Source organism: Cynoglossus semilaevis, chromosome 20 (genome assembly GCF_000523025.1).
Source record: "Cynoglossus semilaevis isolate Cse_v1.0 chromosome 20, Cse_v1.0, whole genome shotgun sequence".
In the NCBI taxonomy this organism is placed as follows: domain Eukaryota; kingdom Metazoa; phylum Chordata; class Actinopteri; order Pleuronectiformes; family Cynoglossidae; genus Cynoglossus; species Cynoglossus semilaevis.
In genome coordinates, this window is record NC_024326.1 from 11149169 (window position 1) to 11161633 (window position 12465).

The window sequence follows — 12465 nt, forward strand, 5'->3', positions numbered from 1 at the left end:
ACTCGTCTCTGTGCTTGTCAGTGACACGGAGCTGTTCTGTATCATCTCTCCACAGCCCTCAGAAATACATAAACAGAGGGATTTATGGTTAATTAATTCACTATAAACTGAGACAAATAAAACGAAACTGCACTCAGATGACTACAGCAGGGAGCTGCAACACCTTCAATCACCATCTCAGCCGTTTCTCTCTGGCTTCAGGTTGAATGCCAGGGCACACGTGTTGTTAACAGTCCGTGTGGTCCACCTGCACAGAGCAAGTCAACTGAAGCAACACTAACAGCATCTTGCCTTGAAAACCAGGTGTGTGTACACGTCTTTTTGTTTTTTCATTTCCTTTTATAAGTAAACAGAATAACTAACAAGGCATCACCTTACGTTCCTCCATCTTTTTAAAACATGTTCACAACCTTTTCTCTGCACCCTGGTGCAACAGTTTAGGTCCACCTTCATCCTCAAGGCCTTGTTTCTTTTCCCACTGGTTCTGTGAACACACAAAATGTCTACAGTGACTCCATGGCTCCATCATGTTCCACATGTCTGCCAGCTCTCTGCCTCCACAAGTCCTTGTGGTTTTCTTTAAAAAAATAAAAAGATACACTAACCTAAACCCCTGCCTTTCCTGTTTCACAGGCTGCTTTCCTTCTCTTTACCAGCAATATTTTTTAAACAATAATCAACTCTCCATTGGCCTTTGTTTGTCACCACCATTGGAGTCAGCCAAGTCAGCCAGTGAATTACCAGAATAAAAACGTGTTTAAACGCACAGACACACGGCTGAACATTACTCAGTAATTAGTCAAAACAGAATCCGGATAAAGGACTTTACAACCAGATCAAGACCCCTGTGGTGTCAGCATGGAGCGAGAGGGATGTGCTGCTAATCCACAATATGTGTGTACAGTACGTGTGTGTGTGTGGGGTGGGGGGGAGAGTATGGTAGTGAGAGAGAGGAAATATGGGAATAAGATGATGGAAAGAGAGAGGAGGCAGTGAGAGCAGGTCATATATTACATCTATATTCACACAGGCATGTGTGTAATGTTCAGAGTCATTACTAATTTTCATTTGTTTTTACTGATAAGGCTGCCGAGATTAGATTAAATGATCGAATGGTGTTTTTTTTCTCTCTAGTTTTTTAATCTAGGCTGTGATGTCACCGGCATGGTACACAGACATGACCACATGCTTCCAGCTTTACCGACTCGTTTATTGTTCTAGCGCCTTGTTCTTTTCAGGGTCTTGGGTGGAGCTGAGGCCAATCAGCAATCACCAAGTGAGAGTAGGTAACACCCAGGGAGGGGTAAAAGTCCTGGGGAAACAGTCAAAAAGTCCTTTTAAAGTATAAAGAATAAAGTGCATGTCTATAAGTATAAGAGTGAACAAGGGTTTCATTTAAGACTTTACATCTTTCACACCTGTGACTGACAGACATATTTTTTACTTTCTCATTAAGAGCATAGAGTATGTGTCAATGATTCTGTAATAAAGTTGGTGAAAAAAAAAAAGAAAAATTCTAAACCTGAGATATTCAAGTTCATTGAACTGTCGAACTGATTATGGTATTTTTGAGAGCTTTATTGCTTACACCTTATCTTATTAAAGACCATCAGAGCTTTAAATATAACTAATAGGAAATATACTGATATTTAATATATATATACAGTACATATATTTCCTCTAGCATTAAAGGTAGATCACATGAGTCTTTGACTTTTATCACACAGTCTCTCTGAACTGCTACCAATCGGCCATGATTTTTTTTGGGGGGGCGGGGTGGTAACGTGTTTATTGCTCCTGAACTGTCAAATTATTGATTTTAAAAAGTAAATTTACAAACTAAGTGTCTTAACTGTAGGCAAGGATTTTATGATTGGCTCTGGACTGATCAGTTGTCGATGAAGGTCTGTCCCACGTGAGGGTGATTTTTCATCCAGCCATCTGTGTTTACAATGAAGCTGTGATAATAACTTTGGTTTTAATTAAGCCCAAATCACAGTTGTAAAATTTGACTAAATGACAATGACAGCCGGTGTGTGTTTTCAATCAGTTCAATCTCTAAACCCTAGACTTTTTGATGACATATTAAAAATTAAATAGAGGGAGTACAGGAATCTATCATCATTTTTATTTCTTTTTTTTTTATTTGGCACAATGTGTGTACAAGGACACACAAAACTTAACTTATTGTCATGAATTTGAACTTGGAATTTAACCGCGAACCTTTTTCGCCAAATTACACTTTGCCTTAAAAACTGGTGCCAAAGAAAGATAAGAAAGACAAAAGGAAATACAGGTAGACACTGGGGCATGTGAAGGATTCAAGAGAGACAGAGGTGGAGAGAGAAAGACAGACAGAGAGAGAGAGAGAGAGAGAGAGAGAGAGGGGGAGGGACTAAGTGAGACATCCAGGGAGCGAGAGGAAATCCAGAGCAAAGAAGAGAGAGGGAGAGAAAAGTGCAGCTTGGTTTTGTTTTGGTTTAACAAGGTGAGGGAGCGAGCAGGAGCCGCAGACAGGAGTCTGGACTCAGAGGGGAGACACTGAGGAGTCTGTGTGAGGTATCTGCTTGGCTTTTAACTCCTAACATTACTATGGTGTCGCGTAGTCTAAGAGACAGCGACAGACACACACTGTACCTGTTTATTATTGAAGCCTGTCTCCAGTTAAAGTAACAACTTTATTGTTTTATGTGTTGCAGTTGTGTTTTGTCATCAGTTTGACAAAAGGTCTGAGACCCTAATCTTATAAGTGAGTGACAGGTGGGGATCGCCACAGTGGGTGTGTGTGTAGAAGGTGGTAGTACTAAGCTCCTTTAAATCAATTAAAGCAGTGACAGATGCAGTGGAATCAGGACATTTGCACTGCTCTAAAACTAGGAAACATTCCACCTGGAATAAGCTTGTAGTTTGTAGTTGATGTGAAAAATGACTTTTCTATTTAATCTTTTTTAATATTGTTATTATTTCCTACATTAGGTGAAGAAAAAGATTTGTTTTTTTAAATATTTGAACCATTTTCTCAGGGTATTCTGTGAGCTGTTAGAGCCTAAAAACAGACTACAATTACAGAGCCGATGCTCAGGCTGTGTGTCGTACACATTAGTCATCAAGTAATCTTCTGTACTTAACAGTTACGTCATCCACATCTACAAGCAATAATGTTATATGTTTTAATCCTTTTCTCTTCTAATCTGTTAACGTCGCATTATTTGATGCCTGATGTGGGAAAGCAGCGAGATCACGTATATGTTCAGATCTCCATCGCATTAGCGCAACTCGCTGCGCTCTTAGTGAGGATGAAGTCAACAAGTGAGGAAGACTGTGAACATGAGAACCAACAACTTTCTCATTTACATTGCATTTAAGTGTAGTTTGTTTTTATGGGGTAAAAATGTCTGTTGAAAGTGTTAAAAATAATGAGGTGACGTACGTAGTACGAGTTATTCTGCAGTCTTAAAAACAAATGAGGTTTATTAGTGTTAAATCTGCATCCCAGTTATTGTAAAAAGAAAACACAAAATACATTTGGAAATAAGGATGCTGCACTTTCTTTCTGCTCTCTGAAAAAAAGACTAAAGAAAGTAGACCAAATTTAAGTCAGATCACTATTTAGAACGTTCATAACCAACAATGCTGCTCTGGTAATGCATTGTTGCATGCATTGAAAAATACAATGAAAGTCATCCTCACGTGTTCCCCATAAAAAAGGCACAGAAAACCTGTGCAAGCAGACCGAAAATATGTATTTATATATATATATATGATAATAATAATTTGTGTCCTGCACATAGATCACTTGTGTATGTTTATAATGCTCCCTAGCCACTGAACACAACAACAAAGTCAACGGCCCACTGAGAACATTAAAGTCTAGGTTGTGATTAAAAAGTCAGTAGAACTGAGTCTAGATTTTCAGAAGGTTGCTGACATCACACTGTGTTTCCAAAAGTGTGTTCTAGAGGGTCACAAACTTTACTGTCCACATGGTAATAAATATAATAATAATAATAAAATAAAAAATATCTTGCTGTCCTCACTCCACCTGAAACAGAACATGAATGTCAACTTCAGTCCTACCAGGTCTGATGAAGGTCCGACTTCAGAGTTTTTCAAACGCAGGAACCCCTGGTTTGTAAATGAAAGTACTGTTATGATTCCACATGTTGACAAGTTCACAGATTTGGCTTTAAAACTCCACTGTACATACAAAAATAAATAAATAAATAAATAAATATATATATATATATATATATATATATATATAAAAAATTCAAATGAATTTTGTTATGACCCGCTCCACCTCCCAAGTTGGGCACTGCACTGCCATGCAGCAGATCAGTGGTTAGATTTCTGCTGCTCACTAATGTATTTTTTGGGACGGAGGGGAAACAAATGCTTGGTGTGTGTATCTAGTGATTGATGAAGGTAGACGAGAGGTCAGGAAAAGCTGCTAAGCCAATTTGACCTAAATGGATTGGGAGTGACAGGATTTACCATCTTGACTGGAGGCTCATCTACTAACATTTAGTTTAAGGCATGGAGGCCATTCAAGTGATCAAGAAAATGTCGCATAACTGAAAAAATTAGACAGCAAGTCAGCAAAATCGGTGGTTAAAACAGATGCTTAGAAACACATTATGAATTTTAATTACTTTTCATCCCTATAATTAAGACAAACTTAACGATGCAGAGTCAGTAAGCTACAAGTCTGCCCATTTCATTTATGTTTCAAATAAATTACACATTATCAAGTATTTCATCACGTACATTGCCTGGGTGCTTAAAAAATCTTTAAAAAATAATAATCCAAACCTTTAATTTTTTGGTGCCAGACACATAGTATTTTGTCTCTGACTAGGGTTTGGTGTGTTTGGTTTAATGTGATTTTTTTTATTATTAAGTTTCAGTAATTCAGTAGAACTACTATTGTTCTTTTTTTCCTTTCCTCCTCCTCTTAATGCCTAATCTCTAATTCATGAAGCTTTTGTTTTTTAAACAATGTCATTAAGATTCTGCTCTTTTCTCCTGGAGTTCACAAGTTGTAAGGGTGTTGATGATTCATAAAAGAGAAATGATTAATTCAAATGGAAATAGAATAGAAATAGAAAGACTTTAATCACCATTGCACAGAAACAAGGGTGTTTCATGTACAACCAAACTGCGTTCAAAACGTTCATTAAGTGCTGTGATAAATTCATAACAGTATTATTCACCTCACCTGTCTGTGGTCATAATGCTGAGGCTGACAAGTATGTTTTGTAATGTGTTATATTCAGTGACAAGGCCGTTTTTTACTCCATGATTCTAAATAGACTATTAAAGTCTATTTTTCTTAAAAAATAAATTATCAAACATTTTTCTAAATGTGGAAAACTACCTGGGGAATTAGGAATACCACGGAAAATTAGATTTAAACACGCAATGCAAAACTGAAATTGCTGAATAAATGAGAAATGTGATTCCATCGGTATTTCCTGTTGAATTGCTTTTGTCATCTAAAAGTAAGCGCTATAGATGAATATAAATGGGTGAGAGTAATACAGCGGTTCTACATAGGATCACTGTGTAGCTACAAGTAAAGCAGCCACTGCCTCGTTCCACCTGAGTGGAAGATTGATGACTTCTGGCTTTTCTGGGAATTGCACCTGTTCCTGCTCCCCTGCCGTCTCCTCCCCATCACTCTGCACTCACTCCCTGCCATGACTTGCCTGCTTCTGCTCAGCTGCTTTATTGTTATTATTAAATGTTCATGAGGAATCATGTCGTGCTGTGCATCAATGTTTAACGCTAATAAAATGACACATTTGCTCAACATTGGATTAAAACATCCTGCTGTTCAGAGAACAGGAGAAAAAACTGGTGAAAACAATGACAGTTGAATCTTGATCTCATTGCAAACTATGTATTAAACAACAGGGGTTTTATGCAGAGGTGGATAAAGTACTAAAACATGTTATTCAGTAAAAGTATCTTTAATTTGCTTACATTCTACTCAAGTAAAAGTACGCACCCACAAAATCCACTCGAGTAAAAGTAAATACTTAATTTAAAATGTACTTTGAGTAAAAGTTACTCAGTTACTTTAAATTACTTGATGCAAAAAAAGGACAGGTAATACAGCCAATCTGCAATTGGTTTGTTTAATTAGAATGTTGATGCTGTTTAACTACCAGGTTACAACATGGGGTGCCGCCCCTTATATTTAATACTATCATAATATACATTTGTCTTTTTAACGTCACATTTAGTGCAAATTCACAAAGTTCTGCAAAGTTTGCATGGTCAATCCAGCTGTCATTATGATGGGCTATCACCATCCATCCATTGCTCATAGTCTAGGCTAAAACAACCCAGTCTGTTATACAGGAATTAAGATAATTCCATTAGAGACCAACTGCAATTAAAATCATACACTTTTATTATTATTTCTCATCGTGCTCTGGTAAAGCTAATTTTCCAAACGTGAGGCGACTTCACTGAAACGTTAGTCATAAGGATGGATGCTAAGCTAGGCAAAAATATTCGACATAGTAAAGGCACATTTTGCTTAACAGAAGACTGTTTTAACCGAAAGCAGATACTCAACTTACCGCCAAAGGACTTGGTAGGTTTGACGTTGAAGTTTCGACAGCGACGGCTCTGTCCGCCGGGGCAGGAACAGCTTGCATCGCATGATAAAGTTGTTGCCTCGTTTGCATTTGAAAACAAACAAAGATGGCCAAGGTCTTCCTCCGTTTTTTGAGTCCTCTTCTCCACGGGTGCTCTCTGCTTGGCGATCCTCAACCTCCGTTTCATGTTCGACACCGGCCATCATCCAACGAAGGCTAGGCTCTTAGTCAACGTTCTTTGGCTACGTTAAACTACACTATTCCCTCTCTATGTCACGGTTCTCCTTTCGCTCCCTCAGTACATGGCGGATTTTGTTTATATTTATTATCTCGCGAGAGTTTTGCTATATTTTAAATGTTTGGGTTTTTTTTAAAATATCCAATATTTTCATGTTAATTTCAATCATTTTTGTCATGAAAAATATTTTCTAACCTAAAAAAAATTAAACGAAACAGAAATATAGCAAAACATAAACTAAAAGACATCGCGAGTAGCTTTATTTACCTAGATATCGAATACAGCATTGAGCATGCTCTTCTTCCTCACGCTGATTGGCTCATGCATCGTAGCATCTCTCAGCATCCCCCTCCGTTCACTTTGCACTGCGCGGTTGTAAAGTTTGTGCCCTTGTGTTTACTTAAACAATTTTCCCTTTTCCCAAAATCTACTTAAGCAAAATTTAAAATAATTACAAATTGTTTACAAAAACTACTCGATTAAAGTGACGTGAGTAATTGTAATTCGTTCCTTTCCACTTCTGGTTTCATGTATGGCCAAGTTTGTTATAAATGTTTTACATAAATAATTTCTTCATGGTCAGTGAATAAGTTTACATTAAAAAATAACCACATTCACTAATTTGACCGTTTTCTGCCCCTCTAGGTTTGAAGCTAAAGAATGTTGCTATCAAGAAGATTTTAAAACATCTCTGATGGAAGACCGAGATACTCCACCAAAGTGTTCTGGGCTAACCTCACATCTGCATCTCCACCAAGGAAACCACATTTTGAGATTTTAAATTTGAACTCCTCATCACTCTGGAAATCATACTGGAAATAAAAGCCAACTTTGAATGTCTTACGTTTTCCAACCTAGAAGTATCAAACTTTTAGAATTTTTTCTTATTTTTGGTTTTCTTTTGACAAAAGCGCTCCCTGATGATCACAAGGAAATACCTGGCTCTTCTTCTCGTGGGCTTTTGTTTCCTCCTGGATGGCTGCTCCCCGAATACCCTCAGCAGAGAAATGGGTACGACGATGGAAAGCAGGGGGGCAAATAACGCCAAAGACATGAGGATGTCCACCAGGGCAAAATTAGGGGATGGACCAAGGCTCAGGAGACACTGGAGATCGAAGACTCGTCGCACAAAAAGAGGATGGGTATGGAACCAGTTCTTTGTCCTGGAGGAGTATATGGGCTCTGAACCACAGTATGTTGGAAAGGTAATTTTCTTTTTTTTTTAAAATAAAGTACTAGCAGTGTGTACTGTGTTGAACATCTCTTCGGTTTACTGTTAGCTTGTTTTTGGTTGTACTGACTGTGGCAGCAGCTCTTGACCAAGTCGCCCAGCTCTGTTGACGAGCGGCAGTGTTGTCTCAGAAAAGAAGCCCGAGACCTCCAGACCTCCAGCTGGGGCACAGAAACAGACTCACGCTGTGGAACAGTGGTGGTGAAGGCTGTGGAAGCAAGAGGGGGAAAAAACAGAATTTCTTTGAGAAAATCAAATTAACCCAGACTCCAGTCAAACCCCATCAACTTCAGATGGCGTCCAATAAAGGAACAAAGGCAAAATAACCTAATAATGAAGTGTTGAGGGGCATGTTCTATAGTCACTTGTGTGTAGATAACTGAGTTAACAGGGTTTTATTGTTTCTAATTTAATTTAATTTTTTTTCTTAAATCTTCAGAAGTAACATATATAGCAACTGTTGTCATGAGACTGGTCAATCTCCCCTTCCTTTAAAAAATATATATGTGTGTACATGTGTACAGATACACCATATATGTAGTCTCACTGCAGGGGGGGGTCTTGTCATTGTGATGTTTATCTTTAGCGAGCGAGCTTGTTCCTAATTTAGTCACGTTGTCACATATTGTGTAGCCCTTACTCGTGTTACTGACAGATTTTAAATCAGCGATACTTGGAGCCTGTTGCTAGGGTTTGTTTTTTTCTCAACTGTAATAATTGCAGGTTGACAGGATACCTGTAGTCTAATTTAAAAAAGACAGACTAATTAAAATAAATAAATAAATAAACTTTCCACATAAGCTGTGATTTTCTGTGACCCTTTGGCAACAGGTCAGCTTCTGTGGTGCACTCGCAATCAGCATCAACATCAGCAGCCCAGAGGTCAAGCACAGTCCACAATCAACAATCAACCTTGCTTCCACTCAGCTGATTTTAACACCCTAGAGTTCAGACTAGTGCCAACAAACAGGTGTGGGTGGTGCAGGACCAGGCGGTTGGTGGCACTCACCAACAGTAATTAATTATTCCACATCAGCTTTCAGAAACAACTCAGTTTCTGGAAAAAAAAAAACTGTTCACATTTTTTCCCCCCTTCTCATTAAAAGTTAATTAACCAACTTAGTTTTTAAAAAAAGTTGATATGCAAATGATAAGCAGTGCTTATAATTATATTTAACTTTGGCTGTCAAATGTCAAACAACAGTTTTGATCAGATTTATCACGTGATCGCTGTGGCTTAATCACGGTTAATCATGATTAATCGAGATGAATAAAAGTGCAGTACAGTTGCATTCACTGATGGAGAAAATGTTGAGTTATTAAGTTAACAAAATAAAACATCTGCAGGTAAACAGGGGAGCTGGATGAAAACACACTTCATGGTTTATGTGTGGTGTGTGTGTGTGTGGTCAGACTGATGCAGTACACACTGCAAGCCCCGAGAAAAATAACAGCCCTCTCATTAATTTGAATAAGGTCAGTGTGGCAGCCCAGCAGGAGTGTCTAAGCAGAGGGTTTCATCAGAAATCAAATCTGGCTCAACATATGCTGCGGTGCATTTGGCAGAGCAGCAAATTAGGCGAGGATTTGTCAACGAGCCTCCCCAACGGGTTTTATTGAATTTAAACTTTTATCAATATATAACACTGTGCTATTTTTATTGTTATTATTTAGCTGTGACTTCCATCACAAGGTTAGAGTTGATGGATCCTGCTCTGAAAGGGGGAAATTCTCCTCAACCTTCCTGACTCCTGCAACATAGATGCTTTAAATGCAGCACAGTTAACAAGCCATGTTCTGAACCGTCTCTCCTTCATGTTCCAGACGTGTGTACTTGCATGTCAAGTATGCAACAATTAATATTTTAGAGGCTGTGTGCCGGCGTTACACTGCGTTTCGTTCTTCTGACCATTGAGTCTCTTTTCTTTCTCCTGTTGTATTTCAGCCATGGTTTTATTAGCTAAGGTCGTCCTTTCAGCACCACTTGATCACAATCAGATTTTACCATTAGTTTCATTCAATATTTTGACTGTGCATGAGATTTGAAATTACTATTCCTGAACAAGCCTCAATTCTCAATTTGGACATTTGATCCCTGTGTGTCATCGGTTGTTTTTTGAAGATTTTAGAGCGTAGGAAAAGAAGTGAGAAAAATTACCAGCAGGGCAACTTCTGCAATGATTAAACATTGACTGAATTTCCTGCTGGGAAACAGCGTCTGGCTGAAATGTTGCATTAATAAATCATGTAATTGGAGTGTTGTCCTGCTGATGAGCCTCCAGGTTTCAGCCCTCTGGTGGACACACTGGAGACAACCGCTTGCTGATTCAATTTAATTTTTTAAGGTAAGAAGTTGTGATCTGATATTAAAATCTGAGAGTTTATAATATGACTTTATAGACTTAATTAGAGTGACAGTGCCGTTCCTGGTGCAACGGAATCAAACCTGGAACCTTCTGCATGTCATGATACCACTGCAACCCTCTAAACCAGGGGGTGTCAAACTCTATTTAGATATCAGCGCGGGCCGGACCAGTCCAATTATAATCGAATTAACTTTGAATAACAATACGTTGATGTTTTCCTCCTTTGTTTTCATGCAAAGAAGCACAAATATATTAGATATTTATTATTATGTATTCATATTTAATGAAATACAATTTTACAAAAAATACCCTGAACATGAAGTGTTACAAAATACATGAAGCGGGCCTGATTGAACACTGAGCTGGTTTCACACCCCTGCTCTAAAGCATGCACTGTGTAAAGTTCAACACCAACCCTTGGCTAAATGCTGACAAGCTCAATAAAAAAAAAAAAGATTGACTTTTTGGTAACAAAGCTACCGAGAAGAGGTCCCAGATTTTATTTTCCTCAAACCGGGGAGATTTGTGGTTTAATCAGGACAAGTGATACAGACAGGGACGGGTCAATGCAATCCAACTACTGTCAAATGGGTGAATGTGGTGACCGTCATGAAAGTGTTTTCATTAACAGCCCAGATTGTTGTTGCTGATATGGAGGTGTCCATTTAAGTGGTAGCAGGAAATTGGAAAGTAGACCCAAAGTGCTAGATGCCAGGAGGTCAGGAATCCATTAGTCTGACTGATTGTAGGTCTGTGAAAGTGAACACACAAAGCTGCTGGTCTGTGCTGTTTAATTACATCCCTTTGCAGGCGATTTAACAGCAAGAACAAAAAGATAACTGACCAAGCATGAATACAAGACCTACAGTCTTCATATGTTCACCATTAATCATTCTAAAACAACAGGATAAAAAGTCAAGGAGACTTTTGTTAAGTCCTCAGTGCTGATGGATATCTTTGACATTAGCAACTACTGATGTTTTGATTGTGGCTACTTTTTGAAAACTGCTTTATCTGTGTTCTGTTGTCTCCATAGCTCCACACTGACCTGGATCATGGAGACGAATCAGTGAGGTACACCCTGTCAGGAGAGGGAGCAGGGTCCATCTTTACCATCGATCAAACTACAGGAGATATCCACGCTCTAGTGGGACTGGACAGGTTTGTATAATGACCTGAGTCTAACAACTGCTGCTACTGAAAAAAAGGCTATTTTTCCCAAGTTACAGAACAAATAATATGACTATATTGTATTTGCTTTGGTAGGGCATCCAATTAGTTGATCAAAGTACGATTTAATTACACATATTGGGGTTTTTTTTCAATTATAATTATATCGCATAAGGGTGATATAAATAGAGATGTGTGTGTTATATTTGACAGAGTTAGATCTCATCTCCATTATATTTCAAATCACACACACACATCTTGGTTATAGAGATATTTCACCCCAGAGACTCGACACATGGTTTTAACATTGAACCTGTGACTTAGTAGTCAAAGATAGAAGAGGAATGAGTGAAGATGATGTTGCCATGACAACAAGATTCCATCCCAGTCTTGAGTGTCTCACAGACCATGACATTCTTGATCCCAATTTGCTTATAGACCAGTGTTCGTGTGCGATCGTTGGTAAGACCAACAAACAGGGCATTATCTACAGTTACTTATTTATTCATTTATTCACTCAAGTGTTTATGTACTGCTCTGTGTTTAACTTTAGGGAGGAGAAGTCCTTCTACACACTAAGAGCGCAGGCTGTTGACATCGAAACAGGCCTCCCCCTAGAGCCAGAGTCGGAGTTCATCATCAAGGTACAAGACATTAACGACAATGCGCCCAGATTCTCTGATGGACCGTACAGTGGCAGTGTCCCAGAGATGTCCCCAGTCGGTATGAGAAAGATCGCCGTATGAAAAACAACTAAGACGGATAGATGAATGGATGGATGGGTGGAGGTATGAGTGGGTGGATAGATGGATGGATGGATGGATGGATGGGTGGAGGTATGAGTGGGTGGAT

At 38.6% G+C, this 12465-nt stretch overlaps 1 protein-coding gene and 1 long non-coding RNA gene across 2 annotated transcripts in view; one reads left to right on the forward strand and one right to left on the reverse strand.

Annotated features, from left to right (window-relative positions):
• The window catches only part of LOC103396541 (uncharacterized), a 41155-nt gene that overhangs the window by 27426 nt on the left and 1264 nt on the right, over positions 1–12465 (reverse strand). The window contains exons 3-4 of the long non-coding RNA XR_523366.2: positions 8148–8285; positions 7785–8009 (exon numbers count right to left, since the gene is read on the reverse strand). This is a non-coding gene — a long non-coding RNA (uncharacterized LOC103396541). The remainder of the gene's footprint in view (positions 1–7784; positions 8010–8147; positions 8286–12465) is intronic.
• LOC103396543 (cadherin-12) overlaps positions 7739–12465 on the forward strand; it is an 18659-nt gene continuing 13932 nt past the window's right edge. Inside the window, 3 exon segments of the mRNA XM_017042355.2 lie at positions 7739–8051; positions 11480–11604; positions 12167–12336. Of these exon segments, the coding sequence (XP_016897844.2) occupies positions 7767–8051; positions 11480–11604; positions 12167–12336 (580 nt within the window). The 5' untranslated portion in view covers positions 7739–7766.